The sequence below is a fragment of the Necator americanus genome, chromosome III, assembly GCF_031761385.1.
Source record: "Necator americanus strain Aroian chromosome III, whole genome shotgun sequence".
NCBI lineage: Eukaryota > Metazoa > Nematoda > Chromadorea > Rhabditida > Ancylostomatidae > Necator > Necator americanus.
Window position 1 is genome coordinate 17,312,631 of NC_087373.1, and position 20,050 is coordinate 17,332,680.

At 42.6% G+C, this 20,050-nt stretch overlaps 2 protein-coding genes across 5 annotated transcripts in view; both read left to right on the top strand.

Annotated features, from left to right (window-relative positions):
- RB195_009878 (uncharacterized protein) overlaps window positions 1–17,947 on the top strand; it is a gene marked incomplete at both ends in the record, with an annotated part of 46,834 nt that extends 28,887 nt beyond the window's left edge. For 3 of the 4 annotated variants that reach the window (XM_064190633.1, XM_064190635.1, XM_064190636.1), the window contains 12 exons: window positions 5,738–5,839; window positions 5,896–5,985; window positions 6,065–6,184; window positions 10,684–10,787; window positions 10,853–10,927; window positions 12,730–12,878; window positions 12,936–13,051; window positions 13,107–13,205; window positions 13,267–13,362; window positions 17,543–17,660; window positions 17,720–17,884; window positions 17,940–17,947. In XM_064190633.1, coding sequence (XP_064048216.1) covers window positions 5,738–5,839; window positions 5,896–5,985; window positions 6,065–6,184; window positions 10,684–10,787; window positions 10,853–10,927; window positions 12,730–12,878; window positions 12,936–13,051; window positions 13,107–13,205; window positions 13,267–13,362; window positions 17,543–17,660; window positions 17,720–17,884; window positions 17,940–17,947 — 1,242 coding nt within the window. The remainder of the gene's footprint in view (window positions 1–5,737; window positions 5,840–5,895; window positions 5,986–6,064; window positions 6,185–10,683; window positions 10,788–10,852; window positions 10,928–12,729; window positions 12,879–12,935; window positions 13,052–13,106; window positions 13,206–13,266; window positions 13,363–17,542; window positions 17,661–17,719; window positions 17,885–17,939) is intronic. The other variant, XM_064190637.1, reaches the window with a different exon arrangement.
- On the top strand, window positions 1,928–2,275 carry RB195_009886 (uncharacterized protein; the record flags this gene model as incomplete). The annotated part of the gene is made up of 1 exon (XM_064190645.1): window positions 1,928–2,275. One exon carries the CDS (start codon window positions 1,928–1,930, stop codon window positions 2,273–2,275), a length of 348 nt encoding a protein of 115 aa, XP_064048228.1.
- Window positions 17,948–20,050: the final 2,103 nt, after the last annotated feature.

The following is a 20,050-nucleotide window of genomic DNA, read 5'->3' on the forward strand; positions in this document are numbered from 1 at the left end:
GACGACATACTCCCACATTTTCATTCATTTTCACTGAGTTGTTAATATGCCATATTAATTTACCTATATATATATATATATATATATATATATATATATATATATATATATATATATATATATATATAATATATATATATATATATATATATTAGCCTGAACGTCCGGCTAAAGCCCGACTTCAGGCTTTTTTGCTGTTCGCTTCGCCCGCCTTCATCGATCAACGAGAAATAACAGTAGCGACATTTTTGTGAAATTAGAATTGCTTTTTCTACCAACTCTTCCTTCAATTTTTTTACCCGAAAATTTAAGCATAGATGAAAGATTTTTCCTAAACGTTCAGTTCTATATTTGGAGAATGTGTTTCTCTCGAACCTTACAATTTGGAAACATCATTTGAAGTAGTTGGAGTTTTCTCGGTTCTCAGCAATTAGCAAAGAAATAATGTGCTAACATGAAGACGTGAACATCGCTATCGTAGTGAAAAAATAATGTTCTACGTCAGATCGCGTAAACTGTTGGCTCTATGTACTGCATTTAAGCAGCCGCGCACCAATCCGACGCAGTGGGGCCTGTCTCGCTCCATTTTACAGCCATCTGGCTCCGGGGCACGAATTAGACGCCGTGGGACCCGTCTCACCCAATTTCACGTTGGGGCGTTGGGGCTCCAGCGCACCAAACCGGCGCCATGGTATCCTTCTACCTCTCCTTTTGGGATTTCCTGACTGAGAATACACATACACAGACGCACACACGTGACAGAATACGCCTGTTATTATATAGGATGATAGTTTGCAAATTTGGAAGTATACATTCACATAAAAGTTCATTTACCCTCACTAACATATGAGAGAAACTAACGTGCCTTATCAAAGACAATAGACATTTCTGTATGTGTTTGGACAATGGTGAAGAGGTAGAGTGCTCACTTATCAGGTGCATGGCGATGGTTCGGCACCTCGCCGGTTTTGGCATCATTATGGAGTATATTCGTCACACACAGACAAAAACACACACACATACGCATACACACACAGACTAAGCGCGTTATTATATAGCATGATATATATAATATCTGAGCACAGGATTTTCAAATACTTTCGGAAAGACCATTACTGCTCGAGGGCAACGGCTTGGGAACGCATTGTTAAATTTTCTGACACTAAAAGAATGGGGTTCGAGAAGGTTTATGCCTGTTTGCTACAAAAACGGCTTAGAAGTTGGTTGATTGATAACTTTGCGTTCTAACATTTTGATGTTTTCAACCTCCGAAAATCCAATCAGGTGATTTCCCTTTTATAGCTGCCTCCATTTTCGAAGTCCAAAGCGCGATCGCTTTTTGATTTCTAACCGGAGCTCTACTCGGACGATGCTAGTACTACATGATGTAATATTCATGTACAATAGTTGCATTGGGATCGCGTATGCGAGTCTAGTCGCTACCTGGCCCTGGTTTCACTAAACGCTCGTACGTTCCCAAGGCATTCAAGTGTACGCCATGGGAACGTACGAGTTATATAATCTACACTGTTGTGTAACGCAAGGCTCCAATGTATTGGCATCGTCAAAGCCCATAACCTGAAATGTAAACTGCCTGAAGAGAGGATGGAATGGAAGTAACGACTGTTGAGTGAACTCCAATAAACGGGCCTGTCAGGCTTCTACTATATCTCTGTGTACCGTTAGCTGCGCTGCAGGAAATGCGCATCAGAGAGATCGGTCGTCGTCAGGATTGGAGATTACACTATCTACTGCGGTGATGTTGATGAAAAGAAGGTAGCTCGATAGGTTGTGCGATAGCCGTGTGGAATGGTTACAAGAACTTGGTGAGGAATCTGCCTCAACGTCATCTAGACGCGCCTTTGTACGACTGCTGTATCGCAGAGGACATTAACCATGGACCGTGTGTAACGTGTAGTGCACATGCATGCATGGTCGACTTATGAGAACAGACAGGCCACATCGCCTCCATGTTCAAGAGGAAACATCGACGCCACCAGCTTACGTGGCAGGTTTCAAACCTTTTAACGCCCGAGGAGCAGCACAAGCTGAAGATAAGGACTCTCAAATTTCATCTCGACTATGTTCTAAGGGGAAACAATCCCCCGTCGGATATCCGGAAATCCAGAGCTGTGAGGGAGCCGTCGCATTCGACTCTGACCACCGTCAATTTTTTCTCAACCTCAAGATACGGTTCCACAAGAGAAACGGGGGGATTTCCTCGTCAACCGACTTTAAAATCGACATGGCAGGTCTGAACGACGAAGCATGCTGAACGAAACTCCTTCGACGTTTGTTTAATCGTTTTGGAGTTCGGACCAGGAAGAAGCTTAGCGAAATGGATCTCTCCATAACGTGCATCTAGAATGCTGCAAGGAAAACGATTCTAATGCCGCGAAAGACCTTTGAATCTGCGAAAACAAACTCCACGTACAATTCTTTACGTGGCACCCACTGGCGATTTCAGCCAAGAAAAGTGTCTGAGAAAGTTGCGTCACCAACTGCAGAAACAGCGCGAAACCAATGGACGTCAAGAGCGAAGAAATTTGAAAGGCGCAGGAGGACAAAAACTCGCATAAAGCCTATGCTTCACTAAAGTAGTATGGGGCCAAGATGAAAAATGTTCTCTAGTCCTCAACACTGCCAATGGAGTGGTGAAGCAACATTGCCAATTTGAAAGGATCACTCAAAACCTTGCTGAAGCAGGAAGCGGCATCAGCTCCTGAGCTCGAGCACAAATACCGGACCACCCAGCAACCGTATGCTGTTAATGAGGAACCACCGACAGAGTCGGAGGTCCTGATGTGTATCCGAAAGATGAAAAATGCCCAATCTGAAGAAGACGACGAAATTAGTGCAGAAATGTTTGAATATCTTCCTCCGTCTGGGATTCCTGGGATGAGAAGCATCATCCGTTCAATATGGACCGTTGAAACGATATTCCATTCGTGGAGAAGGATACGCTATCATAAATCTCCTCCACAAGAAGTCATGCAATACCGACCCTAGGAACTATCGAGGAGTCCCTTTGCTGCGTTTTATGTACAAGGTTTGTCCTGAACCTGAACTGACCTATTAAATATCGCAAATAAACAACGCGCGAAGAGCAAGCTGGCTTTCGTCCTAACCAATCTACGATTCATCAGGTGGTCATCGTCAGAAGGATGATCGAAATCTGGTCAACGGTACTCAAAGCCAATGCAGTTAGCTTTTCTGGACTTTGTCACTGAGTCAGCGAAGCGGAGACGGCTTTGATGAATAAATCACCACCCGGATATACAACACCGTTCAAAGTGTTAACTAGAGTGAGACAATGGGGCAGTGGCACGATCTTCCCTGTTCAACTTCAATGACAACAGAAGAGAAACAAAAAAGAAACAAAAAAAAACTGAAGAGTCCTGCCGACTTTGTCTTAGCATCACCACGGATCCCTTGGCCGATCTCGAGTACGCCGACGATGTTGTTATATTCGCAGAAAACAGCGCTGAACTTCAACATGTTGTCAACTTTGTATAAAAGCTAGCTACAGTTTATGGATTGCATCTAGGCTCTGGCAAGTTCAAGCAGATGTGTAACTCAGGACCTTCAACTCCAATTGGAATCAGGGTAGACCAGCAGCCAATCGTACTCATCGATGAGTTCTGGTACTTGGCCTGTGCTGAAGAGCAGTGCCTGCTAAGAGGGAGATATTCGGCAAAGATGCGCTAAGGCCACTTCTTCATTTAGCTCCTTAACGAAAAATCTGTAGTCGGCCTCTATCACTAACGAAGTCAAGCTGTGAGTCTAGCTATCCGCAGTTCGCCCCATCATGATGGACGAATCGGAAATTTGGGCAGCACAGTCTACGGTGACGGAGAGACTTGATTGCGTAGAACTATTTATGCTGAAAAAGATGAAAGCATTGGGGAATAAAGAAAAAGGAAGCCAAGGATGAAACTTAATGCAAAGATTAAACGTATAACAAACATTCAGAATTAATTGTTTTCTTGTTGGGTTTAAGTTAAACCCTTGAGCGTCATCAAGTGTTTTCTCTGCAACGAAATTTAAAGACGTAGTTTTTATTTTTAAACACGTTTGGACTCTTTACTGCACTCTTCATTCCACCTTTTTACACTCTGCAAGGTACTTTTCCTTCGAAAAACTTCAGAAGAGGATATTTTATAGGAAGATACACTAGTTTTTAATTTTTGGCCGCTTCAAACAGAAACCAGTCCACCTGTATAATCAACGAACTAAACACTTTCACTTAGCATCGTAAAATTAGAGGTGTACATACTCATAAATGTTTTCATGTTTTCCATAACATGTGACTAAGAGTAACCTATACTATCTCGCGTCTCATACATATTTGGGTATATTTGCATAACGGATCAGTGGAAGCTCATGCTCTCATGCCAGCCCGATGCTCCTCTTTCCGTCAATGCAACCCTTTTCATTTTTATAGAATATATCAACCAATCAGACACCGGCCTAGCAAGACCAGGTGATGAGCGGCAAGATTTAGTCTTATTGTAGAGAGTAATCAATAATACGAAATCATTTAAATGTCGGGATTATGTGTAGAACGAAGTCTTTTGTCGTTATGAGACATCTTACCAGAGGACGACCACAGTTTAGTGCTGTAAACGCTGAAAGTTAGAGTTCAAGATTATTTGCGATCTTTCAAAAGCTTTCAAAAGGATCTAGCCAATAATCAGTGGAACGTTCTTAAAGGCATCACCCCACGAATCTGGGGTGGTGCCGGAAGATACCGGAAGGTGCAAGGCTGGCGCGCTCCAACCAAACTCGTAGGAGAGAATAGCGCCCCGAAACGCTCAAAGCCGCATCTTCCGGGCCGTTTTTTACAGCAGGAAATGGAACGAATCACCATCCTCCCATAATCTACGACACCGTATAGACATAACCCACCTGAAACCCCTGCCACTCCAGATTCGTGGGGTGATGTCTTTAAATTACAGAGTAGGAAAAGGTCTTGCCAAGATGTGAAGGGCCATCAGTCTCGAATTTGTTCAGTTCTCTTTAATTTTATTTACATCAAGGGAGAGATATTCCGAAAATTCTTGTGAACTGACAGGAAGAAACTGCGTTAGTTTTTACTTCTTTATTCGCAACATACCTTTGCAAAATTTGTTTTTAATTGTTAGGATTTGTTTGTAATCGGTCTTCGCAGACCACCCCTCCTTGCGGCGCTCACTGCATCTCAGCAAATTTTTTGGAATTTAATCTGTTCACAGTCTAAAGGAATCTTGCCAAGGAAATCGGCTCGATCGCATGAAACATGTATCATATACTCCTAAATCGATTTTTTTTTTCACAATGACTCCCACTGGTTCCTATTCGTTAATTCCAATATCATGTCGTCAGCTAAATACTCCCACCCATGGACAAAATTCGAAGACGGAAATAAAAATGAAATCAAATACGAATCAAAAGTGAATTCTTCCCTCAGTTCTGAGAAATCACGGCACGTACATCACACCGTATCGTACTTTATCGATCCTCCACTGCTCCTTCTACGAATCCTCGATGGCTGCATTTTGGATTACCTTTGAAACTTGACCCTCAGAATTTCATGCTCACTAGTTCAGATTCGTTTTCAACTTCGATATTTTATCTTGCTACAGAGAACAACCTCTTTTTTTGTCGTTCATGCCAGAGAAAATTGTGACATTAATATGGAAACAAACAAACAAACAAACTGTTGGAGTGTCCTAGAAGTCATTATCTGTTTAAACAGGAAAGCCTTCAAAAAAGCACGGGCGGTGGAAGCATAGTAGGTAGCGCATCTGATGCTATCTTCTGTTCAGTGATGGTTTCAAGGAAATGGAAGATAAACATGGTAACAGTTTCCTACAGAAAAAATATCTGATTACATACAAATCGATGAATCTCTAGGTTAAAGCACAACAAACAAGCTCAGGAATTTCTGAGTATGAAACCACGCATGATATAGTTAAGAAACTGGTGGTGTACTGCAGCAAGGACGTAGGCGATACATTTCCAAAAATGAAGTTGAAAATTTGGAAGGGAAATGTGATGGAAAAGAAATGGTGACTAGTTTCAGGCACACTCAGGAATTGAAAAAGCATGTAAAGTCGCTATGGTGCGCTGTAGACCAATACAACCTTTGGAGGAGAATGGATGGGGAATAACTGGTGCTCAACTCGAAAAGCACATTTTAAAGGCTAGTTTTAGCATCCGCGAAGGTAAAACATGTGTTTTTTTTTTGAGATCGAAGCATTCAACATCGAGAACAAGAGTACACATCACTTTCACCTTTGCCCATAGCGCGAGCGGATCCACAGCGCACGATGCATTCACTCGAATATTCCGCGAAATGCCCCAAATTTAGAATTCTGGGCCATCGGAAGAGTGGAAATCCTAGGCCCTCTTGGAGCAGCAGATGTGTGGGAACTTTTTATCACTCTGCTACAACCACGCCTTGCTTGACGCTTAGTTGGTCATGTAGTTGGTTAAGCTGGTTTCGTTATGGCCTGGTTGAAGCAGCAGTGAGATCTTAATCAGTACAAAGGCTTGGTTTGTAACGTTAGATTTTACAGTAGAGGTGAGGGGTGGGGAGGGGGAAATAAAAAAAAATGATCCAGTAGTTGAAAAGTTCAAAAAAAAAACAAAAAAAAAAGAGAAAAAAAAGAACCTCAGCATAGTTGAATACCGTATCGATTTTGATAAGCTGTTCGCGAGGTTGTTAAATAAATTTATTGGTTAACGTTTCGGCAATATCACCTTCTTCAGTGCCTGAAATGGGCAATTCAATCTACAATTTAAACAACCAACCTCTCCACAACTAAACTGATAAACTTCATGCCTACTTTTTCAATCACCAATTTAGCGACAACACTGAATGTTCACCTTAGATCGAGGACGCCTAGCATGGATCGCTGACTGGTCGATCACGCGGGCGAATGGTTCGAATGTCACATTCGGATCGGAAGAACCATTATGGATATGGCGCAAATTCCCGCGTTATCGATAGACATTCGCCCTTGCGGTTCATTTTAGGGTTTTTGGCTTGGATCCAAAATGCCTCCAGCGATTTCCGAGCCATTTAGATTCGTGCGGTAATATTTGGATCCTAATTTCAAAATCGGCTCCGTCGTGTTTTTGTGTTCTATAGGCACCTAAAGGTGTCCATTCTCGTAACCTATTCTTGTCGTTCACGTGCTCTTTAATGCGGACATACAGCGGTCGTGCCGTTTCACCGACATACTCGTCGCCACAGTTCGTGCAAGAAATCAGGTAGATTACCCCGAATCTCAAGCAGTCTCCTGTTCCACCTGTGCGACAAATAATACAGCTCGGTATTGTACCGATGGTATCGTGCAAACGATTCCGAACTAGCTATCCTAACCCATTAGTCGCTTTTTTAAACAACCAATGGGTTAGCATGGCAAAATCCGCTGAGTTTCCTCCTTCTTTCATTGCTCGCCTTAAGATTGACCTGCCGACCTGTTCAGTGCTCTATCTCCTAATAAAGACGCACAAACTCCAGTCCAGCAGCGACCTGGTTTTCATTGACCTTGCTACATTCAAAGTAAGACCTATAATTAGTAGTGTAGGAGGTCCTACTGATAGGCTAGGGTGGTTCCTAAATTATATTTGCAAGTATTGAGCCATATACCTGCCCATGTAACAAATACCCTAATATATTCCTAGACCACCTACACGCAGCACACCTGACAAGAGACTGTGTCATGGAGTCTTTCGGTGTCGAAGCACTGTATACGAATGTATCTAATGACTTTGTAATACAGGCTATGTTAGAACTGTTGAAAGAAAACATAAGAACCATCAATTTACACTGATTCTCAATCTCCCAATTGATGGTTCCTCTCACTGCAATATCTTCAGATGATCCGGAAATTACTTTGCACAACTTAGAGGTTTAGCTATGGGGCAGAGATTGACTCCCAACTTAGCTACTTCATTTATGGCCAAAATTGAGGCACCTGTTCTGGAACTACGTCCTTTGTTCTACTCTCGGTACATTGACGACTGCTTTGCCATTTGCGCCATCCAAGCGGAGATGGACAAATGTTTTGACTTGTTGAACCAACAGTCCGAACACATAAAACTTACTAGGAAGAAACCACAGCGCAATTGGTTTCCTTTTTTGAACATCTAGGTTGGCATCTCAAACGGTGCGTACCAAACGAAATGGTATCGTAAACCCAGTAATAAAAACATCTTGGTTCATTTTCTTGCTCATCCATCTCAAATGAACCGAAATTTCTGAAACGAAGCGATACCGAAGTGAACGAGCACGACAATTGAAAAACCCCACCACATATACGATACCTCTCTGTTTTCCTTAAATCTTCGATGAAATGAGCACTACCATTAGGCGGTGTCTGAGAAGAGCAGACTAAGATGGCTCCGTTTCGGTCGTTGAAATATCCCCGAACAACATGAAAAGTCAACTAGTTTGGAATCGTTTGTACGATACCATCTGTACAACACCGAACTGTATTATTTGTTCCACAGGTAGACCAGGAGACTGCTTGAGATGCGTGGTAATCTACCTGATTTCTTGCACGAATTGTGGCGACGAATATGTCGGTGAAACGGCACGACCGCTGTATGTCCGCATTAAAGAGCACGTGAACGGCAAGAATAGGTTACGAGAATGGAAACCTTTAGGTGCCCATAGAACACAAAAACACGACGGAGCCGATCTTGAAATTAGGATCCAAATCTTACCGCACGAATCTAAATGGCTCGAAAATCGCGGGAGGCATTTTGGATCCAAGCCAAAAACCCTAAAATGAACCGCAAGGGCGAATGTCTATCGATAACGCGGGAATTTGCGCCATATCCATAATGGTTCTTCCGATCCGAATGTGACATTCGAACCATTCGCCCGCGTGATCGACCAGTCAGCGGTCCATGCAAGGCGGCTTCGATCTAAGGTGAGCATTCAGTGTTGTCGCTAAATTGGAAATTGAAAAAGTAGGCATGGAGTTTATCAGTTTAGTTGTGGAGAGGTTGGTTGTTTAAATTGTGGATTGAATTGCCCATTTTAGGCACTGAAGAAGATGATATTGCCGAAACGTTAGCCAATAGATTTATTTAACAACCTCGTGTACAGCTTATCAAAATCGATACGACAATGATCCGAAACCTTTATTGGAGATCTATGAACACGTGTACCACTTATGCATTCACTTGTTGGGACCAGCCGACGTATCAGACCAAACTCCTGAGCGAGTATGGTAACAATTCTCGGCCCTCCAGAGACCGGAGAAGGGTAGCTTTGGGGCAACTGTGCAAATCTATGGGAACTTTTTACCACTCTGCTAAACCCGCACCTTGCTTGACGCTTAGTTAGTCAATTAGTTGGTTAAGTTGGTTTCGTCGAGCTACAAACTGATAATAGTACTAAAATGCATTCCAAGATCAAATTAAGATGAGTTATCCTCTACGGTACTCAAATCATAAGAAAGCCTAAGTCATTGGCATGCAAATCTTAACGAATCATAAAGCGGTCTAAAGGATAGGTTAAAAGCTTTTATTAAGCAATTCACTGACCCCAAGAAAAAGAAAGGCTTAAGTTTCCTGACGCTATTTTGAACCGTCGACTGTGGAATCACGACGCTCACTAGTGAACTATCACTACACTGCGCAATTTGGTTTTCTCGGGCTAATTACACTGCTAATTAGTTCTCCCTGGTTGAATTAGGCTATTCCTCTTTACAGTGAATAAATCAGAAGCAAACTTTGGTCACTCAAGTGGATGCCTTAGGGAATCACAAACCGTAAGGTGGCAATCCAAACAATTTGTTGAGAAATCCCCTTTTCTGTACGACCAACAATTCTCAAAATTCCTCTTGAGCTTGTCACCAATCTTTGAGAGATTAGTATGTCAGAGGGATGTGCCATCTGACCCATTCGCCTGCCATTCTTAGTTCCAGCATAGAAAAACCGTACATGTTTAGCCGTTTCCAAAAACCAGAAACTTTAAGTGAAGAAAATCTTCCTACTTGTCTTGAGGGCTCTCTACGGAACCTACAATGCAATGTGGGCTTTCACTTCGATCCAAAAGACAACGATGATCCTTAAAGGCATCATCCCACGAATCTGAGGTGCTGCAGATTTCAGGTGGAGTATTCGTATACGGGATGGGAGACTATGGAGAGGGAGGGAGGGGGATGATTCCGTCCATTTCTTCCTAATTGCCGTAAAAAGCGGCCCGAAAGATGCGGCGCCGCATAAGGTTGGCGCGCTCCACTCGAACTCCTTGTAAAAAATAGTGCACCAGAACGAATGAAGCCGTATCTTCCGGGCCTTTTTTTCCGGCAACTAGGAAGAAATGGACGGAATCACCCCCCTCTCCATAGTCTACCATCCTGTATACGAACACTCCACCTGAAATCCGTACCACCTCATATTCATGGAGTGATGCCTTTAAGAAAACTTACGCTTTCCCACGTTGATTACAAAGTCACAGACAGATCAAAACGACTTGAGGCTTGGTGCAGTGGCGTAAACGGCGGCGCTCGAAGAGACGTTATGAGTAGATGCAGCTGAAAATATAGCTAGCTCAGCATTCCGGGTAGATTAGTTATACTTAGGCCTCGCTTGCAACCGCCGAACGTGGCGACATCACAACAGCAGCAACCTTCAGATCGTGTTGGTCATACTATAACAGATCACGTTTTACTTCAGGACATGAAGAACGGTCTCATTCCTACTCACATCCATTGCACTCTCGGAACATCTGCTACTGCCGCTGATGATCATCTAGACAGCATTTGGCCAATCGCTGAAAAGTTGTGTCACTTGTCTCATATCCTACCTATGTACTACCGGAGCGAATAGAGATTATTTTTCTCAGATATGGGCTGTGGATTCACTGCGATGCATCATATTCGGGAAATGCTTGGATTGACGAGAAGTTCAGAACAAATGCGTAAGTTTCTCAACAAACACAAGGTTGGCTGCCACTAGAATTATCCATTTTTAACCTTTTTGGGAGCGCTTTGGATGTACATCAAATGACAGAGTCCATCAAAGTAGTAATTACGCAGGTGCGCGTAAAATAAGGATGCGATAGGTAAAGTAACATAACACATTCACAACTCAGTGAAATGAAAGTGAGGAAATATGTCGGCAGAGGTCTCACAATCCTGCACAGAAAGCTGGGCTTCAGAAGGCGTGAGGTCTGCGTGAATATAAGGCTCGGCTACGCAACACGAGATACTTTAAAGGTCGGCAAAAGACAGTGTGTATCAATCAGGGAGCTGTTACGGTGCACTGCGATGGTGTTCTTCATTACAACATGGCCCGGAGACAATACTTCCATGACTTCACACGAAAGAGAATCATCGGAAAACTGGAAGGACGGAGTGTGACGAGGGTAGCGCAGGAATTTGTATTGCTCACAGTACTGTTTCACGTGCATCGAGGGGTTTCTGATCCACCAATTTTATTTCAAGTAACCAAAACATTCAAAGGTCACGTTCCACAAAATTTATGATATATCGAATTCTCAGCGAATAGGTGGGGATAGGGCTGTAGTTCACTAGTAAGAGCGCGATGGCCACAGTTCCCCTTTTAACTCCGAAAAAGGAGTGTGAAATACCTTTGTGCGGTCCCGTCCTAGCAGTGACGGATCCTGTTACAAATTAGAGCGCAAGCATTCTGTCGTCATCCAACGTCCACAGTATCCAACTAAAACAACTCAAACAATGAGCAGAAACTACCCTATTTAGAAGATTTAGCGGACACGTAAAGACTGTTCACGCTTTATCGACCGCATTAAGTTACACCGAAGAAAGGAAACGTGAGGGCTGCTTGACACGCATTTTTCTGGATAACTAGGGGGGGGGGGGCTGGGTATTATCACGACCACAATCGAAGTATTAAATAAAGTCTTCCCCATCTTTCTTCAACACTTGCTATTTTAGAAAGATCTTAATTTCACCATCATATTGATAGAATTACGCATCTCACATCACATAACATAAGGTGTTGTCCACTATTCAAGCAGTCAGGCGTATGTGTGCGTAATACTTCTGAAGAAAGACCGGGAAGCAAGCCGACATGCATACGTACAAACCACTCATGTCAACAGGATATCCCAATGGCAGAATTGTGGCGGTATGAAAGTAATTAAAGGCAGCGTATCACGAAATTGACGTAGGGTGGAAACCTGATGGAAAACAAAAAGTTGAAGGCAACGTGGAAAGCGGCGTTTTTTCCCACCCAGTAAGTTCAATGCGCCATACCTGTGGACGCGCCTCGTCAACGAGCGAGCGGTCAGTAGGTCTCTTCAGCAGCCTATTCTTGTAAAAGAAATGAATAGGCTGATAAGGGAAAACGGAGCATGCAGGAAGGTGGGGAGTTCTGACGTAGCTCGTGGGATCAAGTGCTGCTCTAACACAGTTTTTTTTAGGACGATTAGAGGAAACTGAGTGGGGCCACACTCATATTTGTAGTCTACACCTCGGACTCTGTATTTTTCTTTTTCTTTTCATATCAGCAATTCCTGTAGTTTGACTAGTATCTTCAAGAATTCTCTTTGCCCACTCCTAAGAATTTTAGCCCGCTTCAAACGCACCCGCGTATGCAATAGCACTGTGCTTCACTTCGTTTCGATTCGACTGTACCTATGCGAACAAAACAATAGACTGTAGACTCAATGAACATCTTTTTCGTAAATGTAGCTTAAATTCACAGCGTATAAGTTCTACTTATGCAAAGTCTTTACAGCACTGCTGTTGCACATGCCCACTCAATAAATGTCAACCTTCACAAGTTCCTTTTGTTTTCCGGAATGACTTGTCTTGTTTGGACACGAGAACGCAAATTTTACAAGGATCCTTTCACTACACCTTCCTTCCAGAAGTTACCTCTACAAGGTTTTTTCAACCATCGTGAGTCAGGACATTAGAGATTTTACCAATATTTCGTTCCAGATACTACCGATATGCGCGATTGGGGCATACATGTAAGTCGTAGGAACAAGGCGTTGAAAATATGGATGTCTATACGCTTGAATGGCTTGAAAGGACTACGCTATCATCTTAATAATGTAATCAGTTATTTCTCCTTTCTTCCTTGAAGGTTCGTAACAAACAAAGCTAAAGTCAGTAGAAATGTGCACGTATTTCGAATCTATGGTAGCTAAGCATCCTAATCTGAAAATTTTCTCGAGGAAGCTTGCTCTCTTCACTTTCTATTACGAGGTTTACGATTCAGCATAATTTGATTACAACCTGGGCTGATTTGCATACTCTCCACTTCCAGGAACCCGGAAACAGTAAGGAAGAAAATAACAAATACACCGAAGATTTGTGTCAGTTCATAAATCAATCTCACATGCTTTTTCTTGCTCACACTAAGGTGATAATTTCAGTTCTACATTTTTATAGACTCGTCATTTCAACTAGGAACATAAGGAGAACTCTCACCTATCAATGAACATAATTTGTCAACCGAGAATTTGATCAAAATGAGACTCAGGCGCTTCCAGACCACCTTCGCAATGATTTACGGGCTAGCACACAATTCTTAAGCTCGACCTATATTTTCAGGTTGCGACGATGCGTACTACAATTGTCACGTAACGAAAGAGTTGGAAGCGGTCAAAAAAGATTCGTATTATGTGCACTAACGTAGCCAAAAGGACAATGAACGTCAGCAGTTGTGCTGCGCGACTCCTGACAGCATCATTATCGCCACAGCAGCCTTGTCACTGGTCTTACGCTACGCTTTAAAGTGTTGGCGTTGGTCAGCCGGATTGGGATGAACCACTGCGTTCACTTCAATTCAGGGTCGTTTGAGGTTTACGAACGCGTAACTAACCTGAACAATGATTCGCGGGGGTAGCCGATGTATCAAACCAGTGTCCTCATCCTCCCAGACAAGTCTAGTACCAGTTTATCCACCTTTGACTGATGACATAAATGAAATGCCATTTAAAAATGTGTAAACGTGCCTATATTCCAGCTTTCATTTGTTAATTGGAGACCACCCATTCATCTACGGGAATACAAAAGATTGTTACAAAAACCTTCTTTTGATTACGCCGTTCTTTGCTTTTTCGGCTTTTATACATTTCTTTTTTGCACAACTAGCTAGTAATGTTGGCATCCAACGTCTGAGCTACGCGAAAAATGCCTTGATTAATGATGGTATCATGCGCTGCACTTGAAGGCGCATCACGAAACTAACGCAGTTGGGAAACCTGTGTGAAAATATGCAGTTCAAGCAGGGTCAAACGTGTGATGGGATTTTCCCATCGGGGGTGGTAAAGGGAGGGGTTGCAAGGGAAACGGGTCGTAAGGGAGAGTGCGGTATCCAGTTGTGAATTGAGGATAGTTGATAACCAGCACAAAAGTAATCAAACTAGCAATTAAATAATTATGTACATTACAAAGTATTACAATAAATAATATTAAATGATTACATAAACTACAAATATTGCATTTATTTTCAGGCATAGGACAATAAAATGGAAGCATCAACATTTCGTTTTGACAATGCCCAATCACATCGCTGTTTTTTCTCACCTTCTTTCTTATTCCCAGTCCTTTTGGAATTTTGATTTGACAGAGATGAGAATAATGGCATTTTTACCATCTTTGTCTCATCAAAAATTTTGAAAAATGGCGAGACCCCGGAGAGGACCCCCTTTTAATGCGGCATCTGATAGAGAAAATCCTCGGCTACAACATATTGGAAGGTGATTTGCTTCGCACTAAGTTACTCCGAGGTACTAAATTTTATTGAAAATCGCACACTCTTTGGCGCGTGAGCGAAATTTAGGATTTTGGCGATTTTTTATATTCCAAAAAAGTGGGGCTGCGTTTTAAAAACCACCCATATATTCGGATGGAGAGCCTAGAAAAACCTCTATGTGCAAAACTCCTCCTTTCCGGGCCTCTGTTTTTCTCAGAATTTAGATGGTACAAATGCAAAAGAAAGTCGGAAAATTTTAAATTTCGCCTCATCAGAATTCCAAAAAAAAAAATTAGAAAGTAGAAAAAAGTGGTGTGATTCTTTTTTAAGGTAAACCTTGTTCTCTCAAAAACTACCTAAAAAAAACTTTTTTTTTTGGCCCTCTTATGACGAAATTATTTGCGATCTCCCAGACCTAACAATGTGCACAAAATCTGGGCCTTTTGGGTCATCAAGTTTTGTTAAATTCACTTTTAAACCGCTGTATACTACGTGAAATTGAATTCTTCATTTTTAGAAGTTGTTTCAAGTTTCTATCTCTTTTGCAGAAATTTGCCTCAGTCGGTAATCGAACCTAGAAGGCCACATTATCATATTGCAGGGACAAAATGTTGATTTTTTCGTTTTTTTTTTTCTTCGTCCCTCTGTGATTCGACCCATGCAGCTGACTCTTCTACTTTTTGGTTGTGCCATGTGGTTCAATCACAATTTGTAGCTAATTCATAGATTTTAGAGTAGAAATAGGATGGAATAAAAATGAAAATATTCCGATACCAGCATTCCAACAACATTTCAGCAATTTTGCGTCTTCTAGTAAATGGTATTTCTTCACTTCTGTCAAGAACCGATTTTCACATTTCCCATTTGTTCCCCGGCTAATTTTCGACTTTTCGAAGCACATGAAATTTCCAGTATATTGAATTAGAAGAAGAAAAAGGGACGGGGGGTCGTATTCGAGAGGATCAGCACGGTTGACTATGAATTCTAGGGCATATTACGAATATGAAATAGGCCCAGCTCAGTTTCCCCTAATAGTCCTGAAAAACGGCGAGAGCGGCGTGTTCCAGCAAGGATAGTTAGAACGCGTTTTCTCTCTGTATTCAGATTAGCTCCGCAGCCGGTTAGCTCAGCAGCCTATTCGATGGTTTTAATTAGATAGCGATGAAACCTTATTGTTTTCTGACCGTGAATGCGGCGCGTGCACTGATTTTTTAGAAAAGTTTGGGTCACACACATATACATAATCTAGACGGAGACCTCTGTATTCTCCCATAGCTCTCCCAATTACGTTAGTTTCGGCATTCGCTGCTTTTAAAGGCTTTAAGGGCCTCAACACGAACAGAGGTGTCTTTCACCAGTAATACACTTAATCGGTCGTCATGTCTCTTCTTCTTCGATCACTGACTTAGAATGGAACTTCGAATTCCTCATCTGGGTGAAGCCAGATACTCCTAGCATCACTTTTTGATTCAGCATCCAATAATACGCTGACCGCACTTTTCTCCTTCTTGCGAAGTTCCCAGGTTTCTGAAGCACAGGTCAAAGTAGGATGTACGGTGGTAGTCAAGAGATGAGTACTTAGCCTCGTGTTCCCGGTCTTCTTCACTACATCCTCGATGTTTCTATAAGCTCTCCAAGCCACTCGTTCCTTGCTGCCCAGCTCGGAGGTCAGGTCATTTTTCATGTTCATCTCATCGCCCAGCTACGCAAGTGGTGCATTCATGTGTTCGTCCCGTTGAGCGTGAATCACGCATCTGTAGTCCATCGGATTCAAATCCGAAGAGTTGGCTGGCCTCTCATTAAGGCTGGTGAAGTTGGGAAAGTTGCCCTTGCACCACTTCTGCACTATTCTTGCTTTGTGAGCGGGGGCTCCGTCCCGCTGATAGGCCCAGATTCGGTTTCCAAAGTGAGCCCAGGGTAGCAGTCTACTACTAGTCTGTCCTTCAGAAGGTCCAGATTGTTCTGACTACTCACCTTCGCTCCTTGAGAAACGAACCATAGCAGTGTTTTGCCTCCTGCCGTTATCCCAGCAAAAACCATGATGGAGGCAGGATGAGAAGAGCGGTTAACAGTTACTAGGGGTCCGAAATAAACGCACATAGACACGATCATTTTGCTTGTATACCACTTCTTCAACTGTGAGCAACGTTTCATCCGTGAAGTAGTTCAGAGAATGTCGTTGGCCTCCGAAACTTCTGAGCAGCTGCTTCGATCGCTCCTTTCCCTTGTTCAGTGATTTTTCATCAGTGATTTTTTTAGCACATGGTCTTGTAGGCCTTCATACCCACATTGCTGAAGATTCACATAGAGCTTTGCTTGATGCTCAATTCTCGTGACGTGCATTTTATGGATGTATAGGTAGCACTTTGATGTACTTTAAGACGCTGGTGAATCTCGTTTGCCAAAAAGTCTTAGCGATGAAACTCAATGAGCCCAATGAGAGGGGTGGCAGGAGCGCTTGATCATACAAAGCATGATCAAATTACGCAATAAAAACAAGAAAAGCACAGAAAAGTAAAGGTTTCGAGGAGGAGCTCAAACTGTCCGCTGTCGCGGTGCCTTCTGTTCTATGCTGTGTTCCAGTGCATTCCGTGGGTTTGCCACACTGCTCTTTGAGGTTGCACAGCGAGATGTGCCTACTCCTTAGAAGTGCCTTTCAAAATGGATATTGATCTCCCATATCGGATGAGATATGTACAAGACATCGGGAAGGCAAAAGCTTATTCAGAAAAATTTTGCTGGACACATTATCCCTGCAGTTTTTTTAATAGCGAGACTAGAATAGATTCTGTAGAAACAAGTATTTCAAAGTTATCTTTTCTTTCAGCTTCTACATATTCAGGTGCACGACATTAACCTAATTCGCGTGTCAATTTCTTATGAACGCATCAACAGATCCGTGATTGAAGAATCTTGGAACATCTTGAGAAATTTAGTGGATGAATTTACTAAGAGAAAAAGTTCTCTTTTTTCTACAACAAAAAATGTGCAAATGGAGGGTAGTGATATTTTTCTTCAGACGACCCATACCTACTACAGACAAAAATGGTGACTCCTGCACCTCGTTACACAAGACCTATTCGTCCAAGTCTCGTGGACTATGCAGCAATATCTCCACATCCTTTGTCCCCCCATCCCCAACTTTCTACGGGCACCACTGTTCCATCCAACACAGCATCTCAACGTAAGTCCTTGCGGTCAACTTCTGCACAACCCACCTTTTCAAGATCTATTTACAGAGATGTGATGAAGCACACCCAGTCAAACAGAAATACAGCAAAAGAAGCAGTATAAATTGATAGCATCAGAAATTAATTCTCTTCATTTCTTATCGAACACGTTTAATTAGTAATAAACATGGTTACGTTTTCCTATGAATTTAGCCCCACAAATATGTGCGCTTACTATATAATAGTTATAATGTCGGGAGGTAAACTTTAGAATAATAGGATTCTGCCTGATTGTATGATTGTATAACTAGACAAACATCTTCCTGCAAAAAATGACTTAAGTTTAGCTGAGCTCATGGAAGAATACAGGCGCAATGACCACATCGTACAACTGATGGAAATAGTGCAGCTGTGGAATGGCTGCGCGACTAGCAGAAATGAAACAATAATAGTCAAAGTCAAAACATGCGTCGTACACATTCTTTCGCTGTTACTCGATTTGCTCAAACGGAGCTAGTAATGTTCCCATTTCTCAGCGGTATCCGTTAAAGTACACCATGACGTGCAGTTCTATCTTTTATAAGCAAATGTCACTTTCCTTCGATCGATATACACCAACACCAATATCTCACCAATATCATGCTACAAATAGCAGACATATTCAGTATTGTGTGTTTCAGTCACAAAGTTCCAGAAGCAAGTGAGACGGATCAAACGGCTATGGATTGGTGTGTGACTCGCGCAAAAATCTAGTGGATTTGCAAAAAGTAAGTGAGACGTTGCAAAAGTAAATGTCTTCATAAAGTAAAAATGTGTCTGGTGTTAATGAATCCGCTAAGGATGCGCCCCCACGTTCACTTCAATTCAGAATAGCTTGAGGTTTACGGACGTGTAATTGGCCTAACTAACTAACTACAATGACTTGAGGTGGCTAGCCGATGTGTCAAATCAGTGTTTTTATAATCACAGACAAGTCTGGTACCAATTGATCGACCTCGGAAGAAAGAAAGCCTTGGTGAGCATTAGTGCGGTTTTGATCCTCCGATGGATTGTGCAGGAAGCGGAACCTCTAACCGCCACACTACACCCAATCCAAAAGGTATCATAGCAGAGACAACTGTATGTGTTGCATTTCACCTTTGTGTACGCCTCCGCATATGCGTTTGAAGATAACAAGTTCGAGTCCTGCCAGGGTCGAAACTTTTGGGCTTTTCTCTGGGTAAGAGGTACCGACATAATTTCAGATTATGAGACCTACTATATCCAATGCGTAACTGAGAGGTTCCTAAGCAAAAACAAACACTCAGGCGTTGTGGCCTAATGGATAAGGCGTCGGACTTCGGATCCGAAGATTGCAGGTTCGAGTCCTGCCAGGGTCGGGACTTTTGGGCGTTTCTCTAAGCAAGAGGTATCCACATGATTTCAGATGATAAGACGTTCTATGTCCAACACGTAACGAAGGTTCAAAAACACAGGCCTCCTAATATAAGGCGTCGACTTGGATCCGAAGATTGCAGGTTGAGTCCGCCAGGGTCGAAACTTTTGGCTTTCTCGAGCAAGAGGTACGTTTCAGAAAGTCTTGTCCAATGCGTACTGAGAGGTTCCTAAGCAAAAACAAGCACTCAGGCCTTGTGGCCTAATGGATAAGGCGTCGGACTTCGGATCCGAAGATTGCAGGTTCGAGTCCTGCCAGGGTCGGAACTTTTGGATGGCTTCTCTGAGCAAAAGTATCGGCATAACTCCTGAACTGTGGATGTTCTTGATACAATACGTGACTGAGAGTATCCTAAGCAAAAACAAGCACTCAGGCCTTGTGGCCTAATGGATAAGGCGTCGGACTTCGGATCCGAAGATTGCAGGTTCGAGTCCTGCCAGGGTCGGAACTTTTGGGCTTTTCTCTGAGCAAGAGTATCGACAATTTCAGGAATATGCAGCATAACTCAACTGTGATGTCTGATACAATACGTGACTGAGAGGTTCCTAAGCAAAAACAAGCACTCAGGCCTTGTGGCCTAATGGATAAGGCGTCGGACTTCGGATCCGAAGATTGCAGGTTCGAGTCCTGCCAGGGTCGAAACTTTTGGGCTTTTCTCTGAGCAAGAGGTATCCACATGATTTCAGATGATAAGACGTTCTATGTCCAACACGTAACTGAGAGGTTCCTAAGCAAAAACAAGCAC